The following is a 27,229-nucleotide window of genomic DNA, read 5'->3' on the forward strand; positions in this document are numbered from 1 at the left end:
TTTTTTCCTTTTTCTCTCTTTCTGACCTGGCAGAGAAAAGGTAAAAGCACAGAGGGTCTAGCTAAAAGGTAAAAGCACTGAGGCTGTTTGAGATCTTACCGGAATCCAGCTTTCGAGAAGAGATCAGTGGTTGCTGACTGAGAGAAGCTCGGCTATTAATAACTGAGTTACAATAGACTATGAAAGAAATCATCAAAAGAGTATAAAAGCTGAAGTTGAAAGTGTTTGGCCTTGGCTGACTGAAGCTCTAAATAGTCTGAGAGGTTTTACAATGCCTAGGGCTATCATAAAAAAAAAAATGATAGGGAAGAGAATTTAAAGGATTTCCTTAAAGTAGAAATGAAAGCTAGGTATTTAGATAAGCAGAAATAACAATTGAAGTTATCAAAAAGTTCATCACTTTTACCTAGATGTTCTATTTCTTTACATCTTGTTCTGATCATAATTTTTCAATATATATATATATAACACAGTAATTATTTAGTAAAGTTTCATCTTATTGAAAAATAATCTCTTTTATACCTGCTCCCTACACCCTGGCAAAATCTGCTTGGCTAGTTTGGTACTGAAACATGGACCACCACATTCTGGGTTACTACCTGAACTGCAGGAAAAAACAAGCTAGATTCTGGGAGATAGGTTGCATATTGAAACCTATTTTAGTGGTGACAATAGATGCAAGGTCACATTAAGTGTGTCCTTTTTCAATAGCTTCACAGTCATGCCTCACACAGTGGAGGGCACACTTTCAGACTGATGTTGAATGAATAAGCAGTTGAAAATTAACTTTAGGAGCCCTGGTGGCACAGTGGCTAGACCACTCCGCTGCTAACTGAAAATCTGGCAGTTGGAGCCCATCAACCATTCTGCTTCAGTCTGCTTCCTTAAAGATTTACAGCCTTGGAAACCCTGTGGAGCAGTTCTACTCTCTTGTCTAGGGTCACTATGAATGGGAATTGACTCAACGGCAATGAGTTTGGTTTTTTGGTTAAAGTAACTTTTGGAGGGAATTCATTACTTTAGCACTGGAAAGTATTCAAGTGGACGCTGAGGGATCACCACCAGACAGGCTGTTGAAGAAGGCGTTTTTGTATTATGTGGGGGTTAGGACTCACTGAACCCTAAAATGTCTTCCAACTCCTAAGATTTTTGATCTTCCCCAACAAGTAGGTACTTGACAATTTCCTGTTGTTTTTTGTTTTGTTTTTGCAGTGCAACACCGTCCCCTTGCTCCAGCTTCTTTCTCTCTCTTGTGCTGTACCGTTATCCAGACCGCCTTCCTACTACTAAATCTTGGTCTGCAACATCTCTAAGCTTTAACTCCTTTCATCCATTGTTTTCTCTTTCCTATGTACCTTCTCGATTTCCTTCCAGCTTTTCTCTCTTCTCTTTCTCGAACTCACACACCCCTTCCTTCCTTCTCTCGTCTTCTCTCCTTAGTGCACGACCCCTTCCTCCCCCTCCTCCTCTGCTCTCCCCACTTCGTTTTCCGCCCTCTGATGCCCAGACGGTCTCCCCCTTCTTCCCGCTCCCTGCCTGTCTTACCCTAGTTTGGAAATACTGCAAACCTCTGAGCCTGCCACGATTGGATGCGAGGGGCTGTCAATCTGAGGCCAGAGGGGCTCCTATTGGTCGGGCCGGAGGCGGGTACCGGAGCTGACTATAAAAGGTAGGGCCGGCTAAGGCGCGCGGAGCCGCTTCGACAGGACGGGATAAGGAGGGTACTCCCAGCTGGGAGCGGAGCCCCCAGAACTCGGGTGCTGGCAACCGCACAGCGGTTCTCCGCCCCAGCCCCCCTGGCCTCATCAGCCGGGGCCCCTGCCTCAGAGCCCGGCCGCTCGCGGCCGTCTCCCGCGCGCCCCGAGGGCCCTTCGCCTCACCTGCGCGTGCCGCACCCCGCTCGCCCCGTCGGCCACCGAGATGAGCGAGGTGAGCGGTGCGGCGGCCCCCGCTGTTCCGGGCTGGAGGGTGCGGCAGGGAGGGGGCCGCGGCTGGGGTCCCAGGCAGGGCGCGGCAGCTCGCAACAGTGGGGAACCCCTGGGGGCGTCCCACTGCCCGTCTACGAAAGCTCCGAGCTCGGGGTGCTGGGCACCCATTGGAAGCGGGGTGTTCTAAGTCCCCCGACTGTAGATGGTGCTGCTTTGGGAGTAACTGGAATCGGGTGCAGAGTGGGGGGCTGAGCTTCAAGTGGTAAGTTGTCTCCTCGGGTCAGTGCCCTCTGCGTCTGTCTTACTGCTCTGAGGTTATTCTGGCTCCCCTCAGTCCCCTCACTTCTGAGAAAAACGGTCGCTTCTTTCTTCCCTTTCCTAGTGTCTTCTACTTCTTACGGAGCATCCGACAAGAACACCTGGGGCGGTCACTTTTCCTCCTTTCCGAAGGTGGCATCCTCCTCTCCACTCATTGGGTCAGGAATTGTCCAAGGGAACAGCTGGTATCTCCAGAAGCTCCTGCCGTGGGGGCATGTCCAGCCCCTGGGGAGATGTCCCCTTCGAGAGCAGACCTCCCTCTGCAGTGTTTGTTACATCCTGGGTTTCGGTCAGCCTTCACAGTGTTTATGGAGGCCAGACCCATTCCAGTAACTGATTCCTGGGTTTCGGTCAGCCTTCACAGTATTTATGGAGGCCAGACCCATTCCAGTAACTGATTTACTCTTTTCACAGAACACTGTCCGTAGGTGGGGGCATCAAAGCCGAGACTTGGAAAGAACTTTCTCCTTGTCTGATTGTATTCGTTTTTCCGTACAGTCTCATATCCAGAAAGAAGGGTTTTCCTTCCTAAGGGAAGTTAGTCTGGGCAGTGACACCACAAGTTTGCTCTCTGCAACCTCTTTCCTAGTACCCACATCTTGCTTTGGGTTCCTCCAGGTAGGTTTGCAGATTGGTTTCCAGTCATTGTGTTAAATACAACTTCTCAGCTATATGTCAGACCCCAGCTCTACTACTTACTATGTGGCCTTAGGCAAGTAACTAAACCTTTCTGTGCATCCATTTTTATTCTATAAAATGGAGATAATGGTGGTTGCTTTAAAGATTAAATGAGATAATATGTGCAAAATACAGTGCCTGGCACAGAGTAGGCACTCAATGTATGTTAGCTATTATTATTATCTCTTTATTTCTTCTATTTTAGAGTATGACAGAAAACTAGCACCAGAATTTCCAAGGACATCAGGATAGTCTCAGAATAGGACTCTAGGGCCTGAGTCCCAGTTTAGATCTTTATCTAAAACCTTGCTCTGCTGGCTTCTGCTAAAAGCTGTCACCCAGGGAGCCAATTAGTGCCAACTGCTATGTTGTCTTCGTTGCCATATCCACCAAGTTTATCCTGGAAAATTCAGCTAGTCTGGGGGCTACAGATGAACCAAAGTGGTTTCCAGCCTCTCAGCCAGTAGTGACTGATGATGGCAGCCTTTCAGAAGGAAAGAAAAAGATCAACCTTCTCTCCTCTTGCTTCTTTCAACCCCAACATGAGAACAGAGGTTTTCTTTGCCCTCCTTTCACTGAGGTCTAAGATTCAACCACCACTAGTGTTTCTAAATCTGAAAGTTGCAATTCAAGCTACCCCCTGGGAATTTGTGGTCTGAAGTCTATGCCAGCGTGAAATTGTGTGCTTAGCCCGTGCTTTTTGGGGAAGCACGTGACTCCTCTGCACACTACGGGGGCTGGCATTTAGGATGGTATTAGGTGGAGTAACAAAGCTGTTTCTGTGGCAGGGAAAACAACCCGGTATTTGGTGGGGGGAGTCAAGTTTTGGGTCCCCTCTTGACTCGGCACCTGAGGTTGGATACCCTCAACCAGGGGGTTGGTAGGATGGTAAGAATAGGAGCCTTGGATGGAAACTAGCTGTCAGCACGTGCAGGGCTGCCCAGCCTCCCAGGCTGTCAGAGTGAACTGGTACTAACTAGCAATTTAGCCGTCGAAGCTGCCTCCTCATATGGAGCTGAGGCTGGCTTCAGGGGTGAGTGTTTATAAAACCCAGAAGCAGGCACCTGGATGTACACATAGACCAGCTGTCTCTGAACCAGATCCCCAAGGGGTCTCTGCTTCCCTAGAGGCCAAGATCCAGCCTGTTTTCTTCCTCTTGTAAAAGCTATGATGAGAAGCGGAAGTGTCGCTCCGAGCTCTGATGTTCTAGGGAGGCTTCAAACTGCTTCGTTTTCTCAGCCCAGCCCCACAGGAGAAGTGCCCAGCCCAGGAAAGCCCAGTGTACCCTGAATCTTATGTAAGCTTCGCCTCCCCGACCTGCTTATATTCTTGCTTCAGAGAAGCTGCAGGAACTGAGAGGATTTGGGATGTCTTTAAGAGATTTCCATTTCAACTGAAGAACAAAAACTGGGGAGGAGTGTCCATACCTAGAGCAATTAAAAGTGCAAGGGTTTCTGGTGGAGCTGATAGGGAGGATCTCTTGACTTTTGCTTTGCCTTCGTGGCTCTTTGCTGTCACACAGTACTGCAGCAGAGCATTTCCCCGTGTGTGTGTGTGTGTGTGTGTGTGTGTTTGTGTACAGAGGAGCTGCAGGGACTCTCTTCAGGTTATCTGCCTTCACAGCAGCAGGCAGAACTTGGTTGCTGTGGCTTACAGCCTATCTCTTAGAGTTTAATAACTTTTCTCATTTCAGTGAAGGATGGGAATGGGTTTTGCATTCAGTCCCTGGGGACTCTTTCCTAGAATCCCATGTCATACAGTGTAGCTGGTTGCTTAAAACAGAATTGCAGGTTCTTCCGTGATCCTGTTGCATTTCTAATCTGAGGGGAGCCCAGCTAGCGCACCCTTGGTCCAGCAATCATTCTGCTGAGAGTCATGGATGATTGGTGACCATCCTCATGGTGTCTTTCCTGTGTTTTGCTAGCAAGGGCTGGAGCAAGGGACAGATAACTAGAAATCTCAACAGAACAAAACTTCAAACTGGTCCTCCGTGATTCTGCTTGCTGTCTTCTTAGGGAATGGGAATAGGCTGTCACACGTTGGGGAACACATCTTTCCTGTGCACGGTTGTTTGCATTTGCAACCTTCCCTACAATGGGATCTTGGTCAGAGTGACACTATTCTGTTACATCTTCTGTGAGTCAGTTGTTAGGGAACTTGGTAGGGATGTGGAGGGAATCCAAGATCCCCTCTCTCGTTGGTATCCCGTTATTATTGTTATATATTGGATAGAGGGGCCCTGGTGGTGCAGTAGTTAGGAGCTTGGCTGCTAACCAAAAAGTTTCCAGTTTGAATCTACCAGCCACTCCTTGGAACCCCTATGGGGCAGTTCCACTCTGTCCTGTACTCCTATGGGGTCGATATGAGTCAGCATTGACTCAATAGCAATGGGTTTGGTTTCTTTTTTTTGGACATAGGTCCCTGGATGGTGCAAGTGGTTTGTGTTCAACTACTAATCTAAAGGTTGGCAGTTTGAGGCCACCCAGCAGCAGTGCATAAGAAAGGCCCGGAGATCTGCTTCCATAAAGATCACAGACAAGAAAACCTATGGAGAAATTCTACTCTGTAACACATGGGGTCACCGTGAGTTGGAATTGACTCAGTAGCAATGGGTTTGGTTTTTTGGTTTTGGACATGCAAAATAGAGGGCTAGCTACTTGTCATTAGAAAGCTTTTCATCTCTGGAAACATCTGCTTTCTGAAGTCAGAGAAATCAGAACTTGGTTCTCCATTTAGGTTATTGGTTTTAGTGGCTCGAGCAGGAGCCCCTGGCTGCTAGAAGTAGATGACCTTGTCATCCTGTGGCCCAGGAATGTGGATGGCTCTTTCTCTCATGTTGCAGCTGTGAGAATTGCCTCCTAGAATGTCAGGTCTCTGTAGGCGCAGACAACGTAAGTAATGTGGCCAGAGCCAAGATATGCAAACTGGATTCATCTTTCATGTCTGCCTGTGGAGAGTCTTAACTGATAGAAGTGATGGAGATAGGGTTGGGGGGAAGGGGAGGAAGAAGGATCAAGTCAACAATTGCCTTTTTATGTTGGTGGTTCTGTAGATGCTCCACTCCCCTCTACCCGCCCCCCACCCCATCGCTGCCTCCTCATTTTCTTTATACTCTTCTGTATTTCTAAATTGTCTTTTCTAAATGAGCCTACTGTATCATGGAAAAAAATAAAATTAGTTTTGCAAAAATTCTTCAAGATGGAAATACAGGTGAATCTTGCACCTAGAAAACCTCAGATATAATATCAAAACATTTTAGTGATGTAATTTTAGATTTGTTAAGGAGCCATATCGATCATCTAGTCCAATCTTTTCATTTTACAGATGAAGAAACTGAGGCCCAGAACTTCCCAAGTTTACACAGTGGTAGGATGAAGACTAGGGCACACTTTTGCTGACTTCTCACCCCAAAAGAACTTTACATAGGACATATTATCCTAGTGAATATGGAATGATTTGATTTACATGCAATTAAAAAAAATTTATCGTGCTTTAGGTGAAAGTTTATAGCTCAAGTTAAAGTTTATAGCTTAAGTTTCTCATTAAAAAATTTATACACATATTGTTTTGTAACATTGGCTGCAGTCCCCACAATGTGACAGCATCCCTTTTTGTCCTAGGTTCCCTATGTCCATTTGTCCAAATCCTGTACCTTCCTGCCTTCTTGTCTTACTCTTGGGCAGGAGTTGCCCATTTGGTCTCGCATATTTGGTTGAACGAAGAAGCACATTCCTCACGTGTATCATTGTTTTATAGGCCTGTCTAATCTTTGTCTGAAAAGTGGGCTTTGGGAGTGGTTTCAGTTCTGAATTACTAGAGTAACCTGGGGTCATAGTCTCGGAGTTTCCTCCAGTCTCTGTCAGACCAGAAAGTCTAGTCTTTTTTTGTGAATCTGAATTTTGTTCTACATTTTTCGCCTGCTCTGTCTGGGGCTGTCTGTCGTGATCTCTGTCAGAGCGGTCAGCAGTGGTACCTGGGCACATCTAGTTCTGGGTACATGCAATTTGTAAGGAATATATTATTATGGGTACTTTCTGTAGAAAAGACAAGCAGTGTGATTTAATAAATGCATAAATATAAGTTGTGCTGAGTAAGAGAATAGAGAGCACCATGGGATAATGTTTATCAAGAGGGTACGTTCTGGTGGAATACCAGGCAGAGCAGGTACTATCCTTCCTTATACAGGATGCCTACTACTACCAGTTGCCATCAAGTCCAAATCATGGTGACCCCATATGTGTCAGAGTACAATTGTGCTCCAGAGGGTTTTAATTGGCTATGATCCTTTGGAAATAGATTGCTAGGCCTTTCTTTTGAGGTACCTCTGGGTGGACTCAAACCTCCCACCTTTAGGTTAGCAGCCTCTCACTGTTTGTACCACCCAGGGATTCCTATCCAGGATGCTGCCAAAAAAAAACCAAACCTGTTGCCATCAAGTAGATTCTGATTCGTAGCAACCCTACAGGATTGAGAAGAACTGCCTCATAGAGTTTCCAAGGAGCAGCTAGTGGATTTGAACTGCCGACCTTTTGGTTAGTGGCCAAGCTCTTAACCACTGTGCCACCAGGGCTCCATCCAGGATGCCTAGTCACCTTAAAAATAGGGGCAATGAAAGTGCTGGAGTGGAATAGATAAGCTAATAGGAATGAGGGAAAGGGGAAAACTGGAGGCCTCTTTTAATGGGCTCTTAGTTCCTTGTGTCCATCATTAATTCCCACAACTGCAGAACATCAAGGAGCAGAGTTTTCCTTCTGAAATCTAGCAGACTGTTATGAAAACAAGTCTCTTACCTCTGAAATATTTGATCTGAAGGACCCGATGGCCAATAGCCTCTGGGTATTTAGTTCTCCTTTGTTTGGCCACTGGACTTCCAGTGAGAGTACAAAGCTTTGGGAGGAGAAATGTGAGAGGGAAAGAAGAAAGTGTTAGACTGGCAAGGTAAGTGGTGAGAGCCTATCAGGGTTCCACATTCCTAAACGCGTGTTTTTCTAAATGCATGCTCCTGACTGCTGTTCGGAATGGCTTGACTTGCCCCAGAATTATTTATCTGCAAGAGTAAGCCAAGTCAGAAGCAGACCCCAAACCATTTTTCTAAGAGATCTGCATTCCCTGCAGATGCCCTTAAACAAGTGCCTAGAAACCTTAGCCTTGGCCACATTCTCCTCCCTCAAGCTTGTTTGCTACTTCACTCCAGGCTGACTCCTGAGGGCATGCCCACCTAGGCTTCCCAGCCCCCCACCCAGGGAGAAGAGGTGCCTTTTACCATTCCTTTGTCCTAGGTGCTGTCTCTCTCCCACACAAAGCCCTCCAGCTGAATGTTTGCTTTGTAGGCTATGGGGGGATTAATACGTTTATTTTGGGACATTAACTCCATGGGTGGGATGCACATTGAAGATTATAGTAATAAATGATACTTTGGCACTACTCTCTCTCCCCTACCCTTCACTCCCAGTATGGGGCTGAAGGCACAGCTCCAAGCTGTGTGCAGAGCACCACAAATAACCACCGATTAAACTGTGACAGCCCATGCTGAGGGGAATGGGCCGGGGCTGTTGACTCACTTCATACCATGAGCTGGCATGGCCAAGGAATTCTGCCTCTAACTCCAGTGGGGGCTACTGCTATTTCAGGAAACAGGGGTGATCTGGTGGCGGGGGGAGGGGGCGGCGGGAAGAGGGATAGACCAGGGGGTTTGGGCGCTAGGACCGGTTAGGTTCTATTCCTGTTTTAGGCGACATCTAAGAAATAGGGTCTCTGGATTATATCCCATATATTAGGAGAGGAATGTGTGTATATAGAACCTGGAGTAAAGATTTCTAGTTCTTGTTCTGTTATTATCTTGAGGGTGACCTTGAACAAATCTTTCCAAAGCTGTTTGAGGACTACAGCTGGTTGCTGCACTGGAAGAATTGAAACAGTTCCAACAGTGCTCCAAAAACAGCCCTCTAGGGTCCTCCCGGGGCACCAGGGGATCCCGGGGGCCTCTCCCTCTAAGGCTCTTTAGCAGTGACCTTCATGTAACATTGAGCACGAATATGCTAGTGGGAAGACCAGGGTCCCCAGCGGGCCAAAGCCTCTTTGCCACCACTTGGAAGCAGATCCACTAACTCCCGTTTCCCTTCACTTTCTGCACCTCTGGAGCAGGGAGCTTACAAAGCCTAGGGTTGTGTCAATTCAAAGGTATGAAACAAGTCTTTTTAGGCTTATATTTAGGATTCAGGCCCTCTTTAGGTTTCCTTGCCTTGGACTGTGAGACAGAATTCTGAGTATCTGTGCCTATTCATCTAAAATGATTGATTTGGGCAGTACTATAATGTGTCTGGGGCCATAGTAGCTCAGTGGTTAAGGATTTGGCTGCAATCCTCCAGGCGCTGCTTGGAAATTCTGTGGGGCAGTTCTACTCTGTCCTACAGGGTCACTATGAGTCGGAATCGACTCGACGGCAGTGGGTTTTTTTTTTTTATAATGTTCTTGGGGCCCTAGTGGCTCAGTGGTTAAGTGTTTGGCTGCAAACCAAAGGGTCACCAGGTTCAAATCTACGAGCTGCTTCCTGGAAACTGTATGTAGCAGTTCTATTCTGTCCTATAGGGTCACTATGAGTCGGAATCGACTCAACAGCATCAAGTTTGTTTTTTTTTAATAATGTGTTTGGGACCCTGGTGGTGCAGTGGTTAAGTGTTTGGCTGCAAATCAAAAGGTCACCTGGTTCAAATCTACCAGCCGCTTCTTGGAAACGGTATGCGGCAGTTCTATTCTGTCCTATAGGGTCACTATGAATCAGAGTCGACTGAACAGCATCAAGTTTGGGTTTTGTTTTTTTTTTAATAATGTGTTTGGGGGCCCTGGTGATGCAATGGTTAAGTGTTTGGCTGCTAACCAAAAGATCACCAGTTCAAATCTACCAGCTGCTCCTCGGAAACCCTATGGGGCAGTTCTGCTCTGTCCTATAGGGTCACTGTATGTCGGAATTGACTCAAAGGCAACAGCTTTTTTTTTTTTTTTATGATGTGTTTATGATGTGTTTTCATTCCCAGGGCATCCAGGAGATATCACGCAAATACAGGGTAGATGTGGTCCAGGTACAGATAAGTTGTTCCTTTGTTCCTGTCTGTTGGTACTGTTGACAGCTTGGGATTCCTCATTAAAGAGCCCAGTGGGATGGGGAGGGTGGGGGGGTCGGGGTAGTTTGCCCTTCCCAAGGTTAGTTCTCACATGCTGCTTGGAGCAGAGGGGGTGACACTATCTTGCCTTTTCTGGTGACAATTGTTGCTGTGGCAACACCATTAAAGAAAGAAACAAAGGAAGGAAGAAACACAGCCTGAGCAGGGGGCAGGGTGGATTGGGCATAAAGTTATCTTATTCCCCAGAAGTGGCAGCAGAAAAACAGGACTAAGTTGCTACTGCTTTGACTGTTTTTAGGTGCTTTGCCAAGTTGTATTATCTTGTCTTAACAAACTATCCTTCTGAGGCAAGGAATAGACTTATACAACCATCTTTGTGAGGCAAGGGTGGACCAAAGGACTTGACCAAGGAGATGTGGTTTACTTGTTCTTGTGCACTACTCTCCTTCTCATGGTCTGCAACTCAAAAAGCAGCCAGTGTGTCTAAGGGTTCCCTGAAATGAAACATGAATTTGTATAGGGGTGCTGTACTGTAGGGTCCCTCCTGTATACCACGAACTTGGGAGAGGTTCCGGGAGACTTCAGGGTTACAGATGTGGGTACTTGCTGTTGCTATATAGAGTGATTTCTGTCTAAGCAGACTATTGTTAAGTTCTTTACCAGAGCTTTAGAGCCATTCTCAGCATTTTGGGGGGCAGACACTGGAAAGACAGGAAGATTGTGATTTCTGGGGTTGGTTTCAAGTATAAAGAGACCATTTCTGGAGCTGCTGTGGTAGCAGAATAAGCCTCAAGTGCCCTTAGAGCGATCCCAGGTATTCTCATCCTCCTTCAGTTCCACTTAGTGAAAATGCACTCTGTGGCATCTCGCACTGTTTGATTCCAGTGCTTTAACCAGACAATGGAAACCCTGGTGGCGTAGTGGTTAAGTGCTACAGCTGCTAACCAAAGGGTCGGCAGTTCAAATCTGCCAGGCGCTCCTTGGAAACCCTATTGGGCAGTTCTACTCTGTCCTATAGGGTCGCTATGAGTCGGAATCGACTCCACGGCACTGGGTTTGGCTTTTTTTGGTAACCAGACAATACACCTATTCTTGTATTCAACCCAGGATTTCATTACTTCAAAAATATAACTACTTATTGTTTTAATATGTGCTAGGCATTTTATATATATTTTCTCGAGTTCTTTTCATCCTTCAAGATAGATATTATCTCTTCAGCAGATGAGAGTTCTGAGCACAGCAAGGCTATGTAATTTACTCAGTGTCACATAGCTAGAAATAGCAGAGCTGGGATTTGAACAGATAGTCAGCACAGATCCAGGGTACACACCCAGATCTGTCTGATTCCAAAGCCTGCCCTCCACCTAATATGCCACATTACGCTCCCAGGAATTCCAAGACTGAGGAAATTTTAATTCACGTGAACGAGTATCTATTGAGTACCTACTATGTGTAAGACACTGTTGCAGTTACTGTGGGAAATAAACAAATAAACGAGAAACCTGGACTGTGCTCTCAAGGAAATGGGATCTGCTGGGGTGGTGGAGGTGGTGGTGGGAGGGAGGTAAGACAAATACACAATAACTACATTGCAGATAATAAGAAATATATTCTGGAGAACTGCTCCCCTTTCACTCTCAGCCCTTTTTCAGGAACACATGGTAAAGTGAGGAAAAGCAATGCCCTGTCATCTGTCATATGGTCCCTGTTGCTGCTGTAGTGCCAAAGCATCCACAAACAATATGTAAACAGAAATGGAGACAGACATTCAACCTTTAACCATAAAATTATCATTTAATTACATTAGTGATAAGTGCTATCAACGAGAAACACTAGGTGCTATGAAAACTTATAATGAAGGTCTTAACCTAGTCTGAGGAGCCCTGGTGGCACAGTGGCTAAGTGCTCAGAAGCTAATAAAAACATCAGTGGTTCAAACTCACCAGCTGCTCCACCGGTGATAAGATAATATCCATATATCTTCAAGGAAGTCCAGTTAATATGACTATTACTCAAATTTACAAACCAACCACTAAGACCAAAGATGAAGAAATAGATTTTTACCAACTTCTGCAGCCTGAAATAGATCACACATGCAATCAAGATACATTGGTAATTATTGGTGATTGGAATATGAAAGTTGGAAACAAAGAAGAAGGAATGGTAGTTGGAAACTATGGTCTTGGTGATAAAAATGACGCCAGAGGTTGCGTGATGGAATTTTGCAAGACCAACAACTCCTTCATTGGTAATACCTCTTTTCAACAATGTAAATGGTGGCTGCACATGTGGGCCTCACCAGAAAAAATACCAGGAGTCAAATTGACTACATCTGTGGAAAGAGACTATGGGAAAGCTCAATATCATCAGTCAGAGCAAGGCCAGGGGACAACCGTGGAACAGACCATCAATCGCATACATGAAAGTTGAAGCTGAAGTTGAAGAAAATTAGAACAAGTCCACAAGTGCCAAAGTACAACCTTGAGTATATTCCACCTGAATTTAGAGACCATCTCGAGAATAGCTATGATGTATTGAACACTAATGACCAAAGACCAGATGAATTGTGGAATAACATCAAGGACATCATACATGAAGAAAGCAAGAGGTCATTAAAAAGACAGGAAAGAAAGAAAAGACCAAAATGAACGTCAGAAGAGACTCTGAAAGTTGCTCTTGAACATAGGGTAGCTAAAGCAAACGGAAGAAATGATGAAGTGAAAGAGCTAAACGGAAGATTTCTAAGGGTGTCTTGAGAAGACAAGTAAAGCATTATAATGAAACGTACAAAGACCAGGAGATAGGAAATCGAAAGGGAAGAACAAGCTTGGCATTTCTCAAGCTGAAGGAGCTGAGGAAAAAGTTCAAGCCTCGAGTTACAATATCGAAGGGTTCTACAGGAAAAATACTAGACGATGCAGGAAGCATCAAAAGCAGGCGTAAGGAATACAAAAAGTCGTCATAACAAAAAGGATTGGTCAACGTTCAACCATTTCAGCAGGTAGCATATGATCAAGAACCAATGGTACTGAAGGACGAGGTCCAAGCTGCACTGAAGGCATTGGTGAAAAACAAGGCTCCAGGAAATGACAGAATACCAACTGAGATGTTTCAACAAAGGAATGCAGCACTGGAAGTGCTCACTCATCTATACAAGAAATTTAGAAGACAGCTACCTGGACAATGGATGGGAAGAGGTTCATATTTGTACCCATTCCAAAGAAAGGTGATCCAACAGAATGCAGAAATTATCGAACAATATCATTAATATCACACTCAAGTTAAATTTTCCTGAAGATCAGTCAAAAGAAGTTGCAGCAGTACATCAACAGGGAACTGCCAGAAATTCAAGCCGGATTCATAAGAGGACATGGTGCAAGGAATATCATTGTTGATGTCAGATGGATCCTGGCTGAAAGCAGAGAATACCACAAAGATGTTTACCTGTGTTTCATTGACAATGCAAAGGCATTCAACTGTGTGAATCATAACAAATTATGGGTAACGTTGTGAAGAATGGCAATCCCAGAACACTTAATTGTGCTCATGAGGAACCTGTACGTAGACCAAGAAGCAGTTGTTTGAACAGAACAAGGGGATACTGCGTAGTTTAAAGTCAGGAAAGGTGCGCATCACGGTTGTATCCTTTCACCATACTTATTCAATCTGTACGCTGAGCAAATAATCTGAGAAACTGAACTATATGAAGAAGAATGTGGCATCAGTATCGGAGGCAGACTCATTAACAACCTGTGATATGAAGATGACACAACTTTCCTTGATGAAAGTGAAGGGGACTTGAAGCACTTATTGATGAAGATCAAAGACCACAGCTTTCAGTATGGATTATGCCTCAACATAAAGAAAACAACAATCCTCACAACTGGACCAACAAGCAACATCATGATAAGTGGAGAAAAGATTCAAGATGTCAAGGATTTTTTTACTTGGATCCACAATCAACGCCCACGGAAGCAGCAGTTAAGAAATCAAATGACCTGTTGCACTGGGCAAATCTGCTGCAAAAGACCTCTTTGAAGTATTCAAAAGCAGAGATGTCACTTTAAGGATTTAGGTGCACCTGACCCAAGCCATGGTGTTTTCAATCTCTTCATTTGTGTGTTAAAGCCAGACAATGAATAGGGAAGCCTGCAGAAGAACTGATGCCTTTGAATTATGATGTTGGGGAAGAATATTGAATATACCATGGACTGCCAGAAGAACAAACAAATATAACTGGGAAAAAGTACAGTTAGAATTCTCATTAGAAGCAAGGATGATGAAAGTTCTCACATACTTTGAACATGTCATCAGGAGGTACCAGTCCCTGGAGAAGGACAGCATGCTTGGTAAAGTAGAGGGTCAACGAAAAAGAGGAAGACCCTCAATGAGGATTGACACAGTGGCTGCAACAATGGGCACAAGCATAACAATAATTGTGAGAACGGTGTAGGACCAGGCCAGTGTTTCATTCTGTTGTACATAGAGTTGCTATGAGTTGAAATCAATTTGACGGCACCTAACAATAAGAGCAATCTGTTGTGTGCTATTGCCTTTTTTTAAAAAACCTTTCTAATTTTTGTAAGTGTGTAGTAGTATCTCATTGTGGTTTTAATTTGCATTTCTCTAATGACTAGTGATGTTGCACATATTTTCATTTGCTTATTTGCCATCAGTGTATTTTCTTTGGTGACGTGTCTGTTCAAATATTTTGCCCGTTTAAAAAGTTATTTTCTTATCATAGAGATTTGAAAGTTCTTTGTGTATTCTGGATACAAGTCCTTTATCGGATATATGGTTTGCAAATATTTTCCTCTAGTTTGTGGCTTATCTTTTCATTGTCTTGGGAGTGACCTTTAAGGAGAAGTAGTTATTTTTGATAAAGTCCAATTTACAATTTTTTCCTTTTACGAATTGCACTTTGCTGTAGTGTCTAAGAAATCTGCCTATTCCAAGGTCACAAATATTTTCTCCCGAGTTTTCTTCTACACGTGTTATAGTTTTAGGGTTTATATTGAGGTGTATGATCCATTTCAAGTTAATTTTATTTAAGGTGCAAGGTATGATTGAGATTTTTTAATTAAAAAATTTCTTTTGGCATATGGATACCTAGTGTTTCCAGGACTATTTGTTCAAAAGATCTCCCTAATCTTTTAATGTTGGTGTTCCTCAAGGCTTCATCCTAGGCCTGCTTCTGTTTACTCTAATGGTATTTGGAGAAGGAGTTATGATTGAGAAGCGTTCTTTCTGCTTTTTTTTTAAAGAGCTGAAGAGGCCTTATATATAAAAGAGTGAAGGGAATTGATTGTGAAGGTTCCTGAGAAGAGGAAAAGGGGCAGTATGTAGAGCTAAGATGGAAGAACAAGACATTACTTGAAGGCTGATAAATGCCCTGGGAAGAGGTGCAAGGGCAAGTGCACGGCGCTTCCCTTTGCTGGAAGGTAGGAAAAAAGAAAAAGAGGTAGACGCTCTTGGGGAGAGTACTAGGGAAAGGGGGGGTATTTCTTTGTCGTGTTCCCCTCTACAGCCTCAAAGCCTGAAGAAAAAAGATCTCTGAGTCAGCAGGCCTCTCCTTTTTCTCTCCTTCCCCATGGGAAAGGAAAACTCACAACTTTGAGCTCCAAAGGAAATGAAAGTAGACTCATGGGAAATAGACAGCTACTGCCTAGATGATGGAATGGAACATTGGTGCCTATCCAGCTCGGAAGTGAGGAGGAAAGGAATACAGAGAGGTAGGCAAAGGAAGAAATTAGAACCCTCTGGGGAAGAAGAGAGTTGATGGGCCTCACAGTTGCTAATTAGTGTTTGGTGTTTATTGAGAAGTGAGCAACATTTAGTCCTGTGTGGGCAGTGAGGCTGAACTGAACCAAGCTACAAGCTCACTAGAAACTTGGAGTAACAGGATTGGATATAAGTGAGGGAGTCTTTAGAAATGGAAGCCAGTGGGACGATCCTGCACATAGATTTCTCAGAATCTGAGGGCTATGATCTGGGTTTGTGAGTGAAAAACACAGACGGCTGTAGCTAACTTCCCAAGGGTCAGCCTGGTGTGTGTCAGGAGGCCCACTGAGCAAACATCAAGATGAAAGCCAGAATCAGGGTGGTTAGATCAGCAAGAATCTGAGTCATAGTCATGGTCTAGGATCAGGTCCTCAGATAACATATAAGATTGCCCCAGAATGGGAGGACAGGATCCTCTTCCCCATGTTCTGTGTGGATTATACATGAAGAAAGTGTTGGGGGACTGGATTAAGAGGCTGGGTTTTAGATAGGGTCACTGTGAGTCAGAATTGACTCGATGGCACTGGACGGGGGGGCTTAACGTAGCAATGGAAGAAAACCATGACTCCTAGGACTTTCCTTCCTATCTGGGGTTGCTGTGCCATTTGGGGTAAGTCAAGTCTGTCTTCCATTAGACATCCTCTTTAAGTGTACACACATGCATATAACACATTCCCGCGCCTTTGGCTAGAGATTGAATGTGTGAACTTTGGAGCCGGACAGCCTGGGTTCAAATTTTGGCTTTGCTGCATTTTAGCTGTATGACCTTAAAAACTAAATGACCTTAGGCAAGTTAATTAACCTCTCTCAGTCTCAGTTTCTTATCTATAAAATGGGATCTATCTTGTTATTATTGTGTGCCATTGAGTCAGTTCTGGCTCATAGTGAGCCCATGTGAGAGAGTAGAGCTGTCCCATAGGGTTTTCTGGGCTATAACCTTTACAGGAGCAGATTGCCAAGTCTTTTCCCTCATGGAGCCACTGATTGTTTGAACCACCAACCTTTTGGTTAGAAGCTGAGTGCTTACCCATTGTGCAACCAGGGCTCCTTACCTACCTTACCTATTATAAGGATTCATTATGTTAATGTTTATAAAGTGCTTAGAAAAGTGACTGGTACATGGACACAGTAGAACTGCCCCATAGGGTTTCCAAGGAGCGACTGGCTGGTGGATTCAAACTGCCAGCCTTTTGGTTACCAGCGTGGCTCTTAACCGTTGTGCCACCAGGGCTCTGACTGGTATGTAGTAAGTATCACATATGTGATTATTAATAAAAATAAGATGTGATTTCTGCCAGTTCCCCTAAATCATTTGCTAAACCAGTTCACCGTTGTCATTTCTGGCCAAAAGATCTCAGTAATGAAAGACATAGAAGAGCACCTGAGAGGTTTGTGATCCATACCTGGCTAAAATGAGCCAGGCTGAGAAATGCTCACCTGTCACAGCTCTTGGAGGTTAACATCGATTTCTTGAGGTGTGAGCTTTTGTAAGAAACACTCTTACAGAGCATGAGACTTTTGGTCCTCCCAGAGTGGGCCTCCATGCCTCCTTGATTTACCTGAAGTACGATTAGTCTGACGTCTTGCAGATGAATGCACCAGAGGATCTTGATTAATCTAAAATGGCCGAGTTTCTGGAAAATAAACAGGAGAGTTGGGGTAGGGGCCAGGGATCAGTGAAGGACTGAGTACTATATAGAGGGTGGCAGATGACAATTCGTGACCTAACCGTTCCCACCCCCTGCCTCTGCAAACAGCAAACAACTAAATCCAGAAATTCAGAGTGTCTGGAGTGGCTATTTTGAGAACTGGCTGGGAAGGGTGGAGGGAGGAGGGATAGGAGGTAGAAGCCCCAACATACTACTTTTCAACAGAAGGTGCTGGAGAGATTTCAAGGGGCGTTAAGATAATAGGAATTTTCTTCTCTACAGCATCCTTTTCTGGTCTCCCTAGTAGAGACCTTGGCTCTTGGGTTACAACAACCTCTCATAAATTTAAGCCAAATGGAGCTGGGAGCACGTGGGGGAGGCAGGCAGTAGCTGAGCCATGGCTCTGTTCCAGGGCTAGTAATCTCAGGAAAGACTCAGGAAGGGGGGCAGCTGGCAGGGCAAACGGAAAAAGGGGTGGCCTGGGTGGTTCAGTGCTGACACATATTCCCGTGGAGGAGGAAACAGCCACCTGAGGAGAGAGATTTAGAATCAGGGTCTAGATATTTAGAATCAGGGGCTGGAGAGAAAATAATTGATGTATTAAGGGAACAGGCTTAGAGTCAGACACAGGGATAATGGTTAAAGGATCAAAGTTAGGGGTTTGCTGGCAATAAGAAGAGCAATAGAGAAGTAGAATTTGAAGTCGGGGAGCATCAGACTACAGAACTTGCCTCATGACCCATGACCTTCTCATCTGGACAATTGACTATATCCTCTATAGTGCACACCTCATCCACATCATCCTTTTGCTCTGTGGACAAACCTGTTGTGATGACAATATCCCAAAGTGAAAGGAGTTGCCCAGGTAGATACTGGGCCATTATACTGATCATATGCAAAACCATGTTTGACCACAGGGACCATGAGGAAAGAAAGAGTAACAAAGAAAGGTCTCCCAAGAGACCCTTCCTCTTACAAAAACTTTCATTTGGTCAAAGGAGGACTAGCTAGGAATTCTGTAGGGTTTTAGGAACCATCTTTATGTATATTCTTTCATGTTTTCAATGGAAATGTATATGTTAGGTAAATACATATATGTATTTTTTGGGTTTATTTTACAAAAATTGGACCATATCAATTTGTAATCTGCTTTTAAAGACACTTTCTCATGTCAAATACATCAATGCTTTTTTTAGTTTAATAATTTTTGTTCTACTTTAAATTATTTTCTTGTCATTTCCTTCATTTTATTAGAAAAATTTCCAGATTTTAGTTTAATAATTTTTGTTCTACTTTAAATTATTTTCTGGTCATTTCCTTCATTTTATTAGAAAAATTTCCAGATTGAAATAGTTCAATGTAAATCAACATACCTTTCACTAGATTCAATAATTGTTAACATATTACATGTTTGTGTCAGCATGTGAAAATATTTGGTCTTTGGGAGACAAAACAGCCTGGTGGTTAAGAATGTGGGCGTTGGAATCAGTCTGCCTGGGATCGAAAGGTAGGTCCACTGTTTTCTAGTAGCGTGACCTTGCCTTTGGGCAAGATCCTTAACATCTCTACATTTCTTCAACTATAAAATAGGGGGTGACATCTCCTCAGACATTTCAGAGGATTAAGAGGGATAGTGTATAGCATGTAATAAAGGAAGACAGGGACACTGTCTTGACTGATTTTACTTTAACTCCATGGCTATTAACCTCAAGTGGGTCCTTAGTACTGCCTGGTAATCCTACTACATCTCACCATTTATTCTCTTAAGCTTTCTTAGATATTTATTTCACTCTAAATGAATAATTTCTTTTATAAGGATCAGCACAAAGCAGGTTCCTATGAGGTGGCGGTTAAAGATGTCCCAAATGCCCAACTTTTCCAAATTGTTATTCCACTCCATCATCTCTAACATCAGCTACTCCTCCTCCTTCAGTACTCTTCCTCCCGTTTTGGGGTTACTTAATTCAGTGCAACATCTCACAGAACTCACGAACCATCAAGGAAATGGCTCACGTGGTTTTGGAGGCTGGCGAGTCCCAAATCTCTGGGTCAGGCATAGGCTTCTCCTGACCCACATGGCTGCAGGGGCTGACAAACCCAAACTGGCAGGCCAGACCACAGGCTGCTGGCTTACAAGGCTGCAGAAGCTGGCAAATCAGGTCAGACAATAGGCTGACAGCCCATGGGGCTGCATAAGCTGGCGCATCCCAGAATCAGCAGGTCAGATGGCAGGCTGCTGGTCCATGTCCCAAGAACCAGAAGTCAGATGATCACGAACCAGATGCAGATTCCAAAGTGAGAGAGAAGGAGAGTTCTGCCAGGGCACCCACATGTATACCTTGGATGCAGCCCACAACCCAGGGAAGGGTATAACTTGAGTAAAGGTGGAACTTGAGTCACGCCCTTTTGTAAAGCTGTGACTCAAGGTACACCCCACAACAACCCGGCATCATTAATACCTAGAGGTTAGGCTTCACAATACCTAAAATGGAGGATAATTAGGATAACTACATTAGATCACAAAATGGAAGACAAACATGTAATACTGGAAATCACGGCCTAGCCACGTTGACACATAACCCCAATCATCATAGGTTCCATATACCTTATTTGCAACATCCCACTCAATCACTGTGTGTGAGTCACAAAGACAATGGCTAGAAGGGCCATATTAAGTAATTCATTGCCCCACACACTCCTTTCCTCTCTCCTCAAACCTTTAATACTTTCTGCCCTTTCTTCACTCTCAGCTGACAACCTTGCTTCTTATTTCACTGAAAAAATAGAAGCAATCAGCAGAGAATTTTTATACATTCCTGCTACATTTGCCACCTTGCTTGCCTCTATGCCTCTGTTCTATGCCTTCACTCCTACATTAGGAATGAACTGTCCATATTCCTAAGGCCAACGCTTCCCCTTGCGCGCTAGATCCGTTTCTTCTTGCCTATTCAAGACCTTGCTCTAGCAATTATCCCCACTCTCACGTCATTAATTCTTTCTTCTCTACTAAGTTATTCCCATCAATATCCAATACACTCTATCTCCTGTCTTGCCAAAACACCCTTCCTTGATTACACATTCCTTCCCAGCTACTGTCTAATTTCTCTGCTGCCCTTTAGAGCAAAGCTCTTTGAGTTATTTGTACTCAAAAATCCATCTGCAAGTCCAGCTTATTCTACCATAAAAATTGTCTCAAGTCTGAATACTTCCTATCTCTTCTAGCACTATCACCCTAGTCCAAGCCACCATCATCTTGCTTGTACCACTGCAAGAACCTCGTAATTGTTTTCCCTGGTTTGTCTCCTGCCCCTCTATGGTTTATTCCCCATGCATCACAGTGATCTTTTAAAAACATTAGACTACGTTATCCTCTGCCCCAAATGCTGTAATACTTTTCCATTAACTCAGAAAAAATTCAAAGCCTTGCCCTGGTCCAAAGACATGTATATTCTGGCTACCTACCTGATCTTATTTTTTTCTTTCTTTTGTCTTTTTATTTATTCATTTTTTATTGTGCTTTAGGTGAAAGGTTACAGCTCAAGTTAATTTCTCATACAAAAATTTATGCACACATTCTTATGTGACCCTAGTTGCTAATCCCCACAATGTGACAGCACATTTCCCCTTTCCACCCAGTTTTCACGTATCCATTCAACCAGCTCCTATCTCTCTCTGCCCTCCCATCCCACCTCCGGACAGAAGCCACCCAGTCAGTCTCGTCTATCTACTTGAACTAAGAAGCACACTCCTCACAAGTATTATTTTATGTTTTACAGTCCAGTCTAATCTTTGAAGAGTTGGCTTCAGGAATGGTCTGGTCTCAGTTCTGGGTTAACAGAGAGTCCGGGGGGCCATGTCTTCTGGGTTTCTCCAGTTTCAGTCAGACCATTAATTAAGTCTGGTCTTTTTATGTGACTTTGAGTTCTGCACCACACTTTTCTCCTGCTCCGCCAGGGACTTTCTGTTGTGTTCCCTGTCAGGGCAATCATTGGTGGTAGCTCGGCACCATTTAGTTCTGCTGTCCTTATTTCTTATACTCTCTCCATTGGTCACTCAGCTCCAGCCATGCTGGTTTTCTTACTCTTCCTTGAACATAACAGGCACAGTCCTGCCTCAGGGACTTTCTACTTGATGTTTTATCTCCCCAGAAGTCCCTTCACCCAGACATTCAAATGGCTTGCTCTTAGATGTCATTCAAGCCTCTGCCCAAGTGCCACTCTTCAGAGAGGCCTTCCCAGACTATTATGTTTTCTTTCCTTTCGTAGCATTTGCCACTAGCTGACGTAATTGTTTAGTGAATATTGGGACTTTATTTTGCTCACTGCTGTATCCCCAATGCCTAGAACAATAGTGCTATATATTAGGCACTGACATATTTGTTGAACAAATAAATCTTGTGTTTCTTCTGTACCTATTTAGTGCATAGAACACTGCTGAATACAAGTTAAGTGCTTGATAAGTCTTTATCGAGAGAGGGTAAAAACAGCATAACCTACAGAACATAGATTGGATTCCATCAGCTTCTTAAAACAGAACCGTTACTTATATCTGACAGTCATTCAACAAATGTTTGCATCTGTAAATGCAGATAATGCTATATATTCCATTGAGTTGTTCCAAGGATTGGATAAGAGAACATATGTGAAAGCATCCTCTTATGGATTGAATTGTGCCCCCTAAAAATGTGTATCAACTTGGCTAGGCCATGATTCCCAGTATCGTGTGATTGTCCACCATTTTGTCATCTGATGTGATTTTCCTATGTGCTGTAAATCCTGCCTCTATGATGTTAATGAGGCAGGATTAGTGGCAGTTATGTTAATGAGACAGGACTCAATCTACAAGATTAGGTTGTGTCTTAAATCAATCTCTTTTGAGATATAAAGGAGAGAAATGAGCAGAGAGACAGGGGGACCTTATATCACCAAGAAAGTAGTGCCAGGAGAAGAGCGCGTCCTTTCAACCCGAGGTCCCTGTGCTGAGAAGCTCCTAGTCCAGGAGAAGATTGATGACAAGGACCTTCCTCCAGAGCCAACAGAGAGAGAAAGCCTTCCACTGGAGCTGATGCCCTGAATTTGGACTTCTAGCCCACTAGACTGTGAGAATAAACTTCTGTTTGTTGAAGCCATCCACTTGTGGTATTTCTGTTATAGCAGCACTGGATAACTAAGACACATGTAGTTCTTGTATTTTGGCAATCAACAACTACTCAAAATTGTGAAAAGAATAAACAGGCTCCAAGGGCACCAAGGAGTCTACAGGAGTACCTCAGTCTCGAGACTGAGGAATGTCCAGATATAGCAGCTCTAGTAATATGATCCTGAGGAAGGGGAACAGTATTATGTTAATCTAACTCTCCATGTGAGTAAGGTGGCTAGAAAAAAGCAGACATACCAGCTGACTAGTCTCACTTCAAATTCACAACCTTTTGCAGGGCCTTAGTGCTTCTTAGCAATCCTATTACTGTTTCCCTAGTCCGTTCACTCTCCTACTTTCCTAGATGATTATTTCATACTTTCTTTTCTCCAACCTTCTTTCTTCAGTGCCTCCTCCTTCCTCCTCTTGGATGATGACCTTGTTACCTATTTTACTGTAAAACCAGAAGCAATTAGGGGATAGCTTACACATGTTCCCACCTGCATTTGGGCCTGTATGTTCTGTGGATGGTGATCTGTTCTGGGTCCTATTCAAGGCCACCCTCTACTTATGCACTAGATCCCATCCCCTCTCTCTTACTCTAGCAATGATCTTCTTTCTCTCCTGCGGGTTTTCCTTCTCTACTGAGTCATTCCCATAAGAACACAAGTATTTCATAATTTCTGCCATCTTAAATAAAATCTTCTTGTGGCCCCAAATCCCCCTCAAACTATACCTCCTCTCCCCATCCCCATTTGTCTGGAACTCCTCATATGTTTGCTGCTTCAATTCTTTGCCTTCTTTTCTCTCTTGAACCTACTCCGACCAGTCTTTTGCTCCCTCACTCCACTGAAATGTCTCTTGTCGATGTCACCAGTGATCTCCACGTAGCAAAACCCAATGGTCACTTCTTAGTCCTCATCTTACTAGGTCTATTTGTAGAATTTGACACAATAATCACTTCCTTCTTGAAATATTTCCCCCCCTTTGGCTTCTAAATCACTAAAATCTTTTGATTTTTCTCCTACTTGGCTTCTTCTCAGTTTTCTTTATTGATTTCTCCTTGTTTTTGCACACTCTAATCATTGGAATGCCCCAGGACGTGGCCCTCTTCTGTATTTGAACACACTTCCTTGGTGATCTCATATAGCCTTAAGGCTTTAAATGCTGTCCATATGTTAATAAATCACTAATTTGTATCTCTAATCCAGACCTTTCTCTTCAACTTATCTTGAGTGTCCAACTACTTATAGAAACAGATCCTCTTGGAGAACTAATAGGCATCTCAAACTTAACACGTCCAGAAACAACTCCTGATCCTCTCCCTACTCCTCCTGCTGTCTTCTTCACTCAGAGAATGGCAACTTCATTCTTTCAGTTCCTCACACAAAATGCCTTGGAGTCATCCTTGACTCCTCTCTTTCTCACGATACCACTTGTCCAATCTGTCAACAAATCACATTGGTCATAGCTTGAAAATATACCCAGAATCGAGCCAGTTCCCACCGCTTCTACTGCTGCCATGCTGACCCAAACTACCACAATTTCTTGCCTGGTTTTCTGTTATAGCCTCCTAACTGGTTTTTCTGCTTTCTCTCTCATGCCCCTTTTGTGTAAATTGAAAGCCTCCAATGGCTTCCCAATCTCACTTGTAGTAAAAATCAAACTCCTTACAAGGCCCTAAATAATTTCCCTCTACTGCCATTTCTCTGATCATACCTCCATCCATCTTTCCTCCTTCCTCTCTCCACTCCAGCTACACTGGCCTCTTGATATTCCTCAAACAGAATAGGCACACTTCCACCCCAAGACTCTTAAAAGCTCTTTCCCCAGTATCTATAACCCTTACTCCCTCATCTCCTTCAGATCTTTGCTCAGATGCCACCTTTCAAAAAGGCTTTTCCTGACCGCCCTATGTAAAAATGTATTTCTCTCTTCTCATCCCAACACTCACTATCTCCCCTCCCTGCCTTTTTTCTCTATAGTACTTATCACAATCTAACATATTAATCACTTTATTTATTTCCTTGTCTGTCTACTATAAAGTGAATTCTATCTGGGCGGGGCTTTTTGTTTGCTTTATCCTAGTACAAATAAATATTTGTTGAATGAATTTTGATGTTTTCTTATTTTCTCTGGGATCTTAAGACCTGTGTCTTCAAAAGACTAAGGGAATGTGCCTAATGATAGGAGGTCTGAAGAATATGGTGGGTCTAAGAGGATGGTACCTTCATACTTCTATGAATATCTAATATTATGATTTTTTTTTTTTCCCCAGCTGAACACCAAAACATCCCCAGCAACCAACCAGGCACCTGGCCCGGAGGAAAAAGGTGAGCAAGGCTGGGCTAGGCAGTCAGTAGAGCAGGTGAATATAGAGGCGTGAAAACAAGTAGGGCTGTAAGTTTGGAAGCTCTTAAAGCCACATATTATAAGACTAGGAACATGGATAAGAGAAACAACGGACTATGTTAGAGCTTCTGTGTCTATAGGCTTCTTTCTACTTTTTCCTAAGAAGTAAACCTACCAATACTTACTCTTTGACTTTAGAAACTGGCTCTGAGGTAGTTGTGGGGGACAGATAGAAGAGTAGGAAGAAACTCATCAGATTATTTCATCCACTGTCTCAATCAAAACTTGAAGAAAAGCTGGGGAAAGTGAGCATGCTCTGGGACCTTATACTGTAGGATTTAGGAATAAGTGGTGATAGAAGACATTTGTCATTTTGGTCCAAGAGTAGCAAAGGTCCCCTAAGTAACTATAGCTAATTCCTGGTCAAAGTACCTGACTTTTAGGAGAATTATCAGGCATTCTTCAGCCTAACAAATACTGAGGAACCCCACTGAGACCAGCAGAAGGTAGACCTTAACCTGTGAATTTGGGGCTGAAGAAAAGGGATGGGCAAGTCATTTTCATTCATTAATGAGTCTCCCAACTATCTGCAGGGAAAGCTGGCAATGCCAAGAAGGCCGAGGAAGAAGAGGAGATTGACATTGATCTGACAGCGCCAGAAACAGAGAAGGCTGCTCTTGCCATTCAGGGCAAGTTCCGGCGATTTCAGAAAAGGAAAAAGGATCCTAGCTCCTGAATAGCCAGGCTTCCCTTTACCCTGCTCCCTTCTCTCCCCTTCTCAACAGCCCTGACTTCCATGTATCTTTGTCCCTTTGTCCCTCTAGCCTCCATTGAGGCAAGTTCGACCCTCATATTTTCTCAGGCCCCCTCAAGTGATCACAGTAGTAGAGGTGCAATGAACATGGGGAAGAAAAAGACTTTAATGTTGCCTAAGGGTGGACATGTTTCTCCTTGGGATAGAGCGCTGCGATCAGTGCCTATGTCTGCTCTATGGGGTTGAAGAGCAAGAGGCTTTGAGACTGAGAGAAGGGCCCCAGAAAATGTGGGTGTCAGAGGGCAGGGCATATGCACTGTTCTGCCTGTTGCAGCATCACACTTCAGGCAATATTTTTACCCCTTCAGATTCTTCTGTACTACCACCTCCAACTTCCCTCCTATGAGCTAAGCCACAGTGGGGACTAGAGCCTCCCTTTCCCCTTAGGCAGACCCAAATCAAGCAGCTTACCACATTAGTGCATGCTGAGTAGATTAGTTCCAAGGAAGGAAGACTGGGACCGGTAGAGGCAAGGAAGATTCTGTCATCATCTAGTCTAGGACCATAAGGGGCAGAGGCTGAAGAGGTTCAAGGGGCCAAAGGTAGGGAAATGAGAACTAGGGTAGAGTTGGGGAGGAACAGAAAAGGAGGGGGAGATCTCTGAAGCCACAAGTTACTGCCAATAAAAGTGTACTACATGAAGGATTCTTGGGGCTTTGCTAACCTGCCTACCTCTAACTCCCTGAGCCTAGCCATCCCCAGAGGCCATGCAGACCAAGTGACCCCTGTAGTTCCCATCTGACCCACTGTCGAGTCAGGACAGAAGTGGAATAGCCACTCATCTATGATTTTAGCATGTTTAATATTAATTATAACAATAAAAAACCTCAAATGGGTCCATAACCTCTACGTCTGTTTTTCTTGGGAAAAATATGAATGTACGCCTGAGCTGGCCTCAGAAGTAGTTGAGCAATGCGTGGATCACATGATGGCTCAGAAAACTAAGACTGCCTAAGCAAGTTCAGACCGAAGCCCACCTATAAGAATGGCGTGGCAAGGGCATCTGACTCATCTAACTTCACAAGGGAGAAGGAGAGTCAAGATCAACAGCCTAAGACTCATTCCTATGAGGCGGAGGTCAGACATGCCTCTTCCCTCCAATCTTTTTACCAATCCTGACACCAACCGTCCTTCCCATGGCGCTCTCTTTCTCTTCTGGGTTTGATAGTTCATTGCAATAGCCGCACAAACTCACAGATGATACAGTTATGGGGTTTATTAAGAGAGTAAAAAAACCCATTGCCATCAAGTCGAATCTGACTCATAGCGACCCTATAGGACAGAGTAAATCTGCCCCATAGGGTTTCCAAGGAGTGGCTGGTGGTTTTGAATAAGTTATAATTCAGTATACAGTTCTTCAATCAGGATAGCTTCTTCTCAGCCATGCCTGCAGGCAGACCTCTCTCTGGCCCTCAGCCCCTCAGCCCCTTAGCACCTCTGACCTTCGGCCCC

The 27,229-nt window shown here is 44.0% G+C and overlaps 2 protein-coding genes across 2 annotated transcripts in view; both read left to right on the top strand.

Moving 5' to 3' along the window:
- SDHC (succinate dehydrogenase complex subunit C) overlaps positions 1-27,229 on the top strand; it is a 129,448-nt gene that overhangs the window by 5,781 nt on the left and 96,438 nt on the right. The gene's annotated exons all lie outside the window — the stretch shown is intronic.
- Positions 1,704-26,610, top strand: PCP4L1 (Purkinje cell protein 4 like 1). The gene is made up of 3 exons (XM_049881059.1): positions 1,704-1,929; positions 24,890-24,944; positions 25,557-26,610. Exons 1-3 carry the CDS (start codon positions 1,921-1,923, stop codon positions 25,697-25,699), a joined length of 207 nt encoding a protein of 68 aa, XP_049737016.1. The 5' UTR covers positions 1,704-1,920; the 3' UTR covers positions 25,700-26,610.

The sequence above is a fragment of the Elephas maximus genome, chromosome 3 (genome assembly GCF_024166365.1).
Source record: "Elephas maximus indicus isolate mEleMax1 chromosome 3, mEleMax1 primary haplotype, whole genome shotgun sequence".
Lineage (NCBI taxonomy): Eukaryota > Metazoa > Chordata > Mammalia > Proboscidea > Elephantidae > Elephas > Elephas maximus.

Bases quoted from the DNA above. Each gene is read 5' to 3' on its own strand.
- PCP4L1 (XM_049881059.1), top strand. The intron at 24,945-25,556 runs GTGAGCAAGGCT...AACTATCTGCAG, and splicing joins ACCTGGCCCGGAGGAAAAAG to GGAAAGCTGGCAATGCCAAG.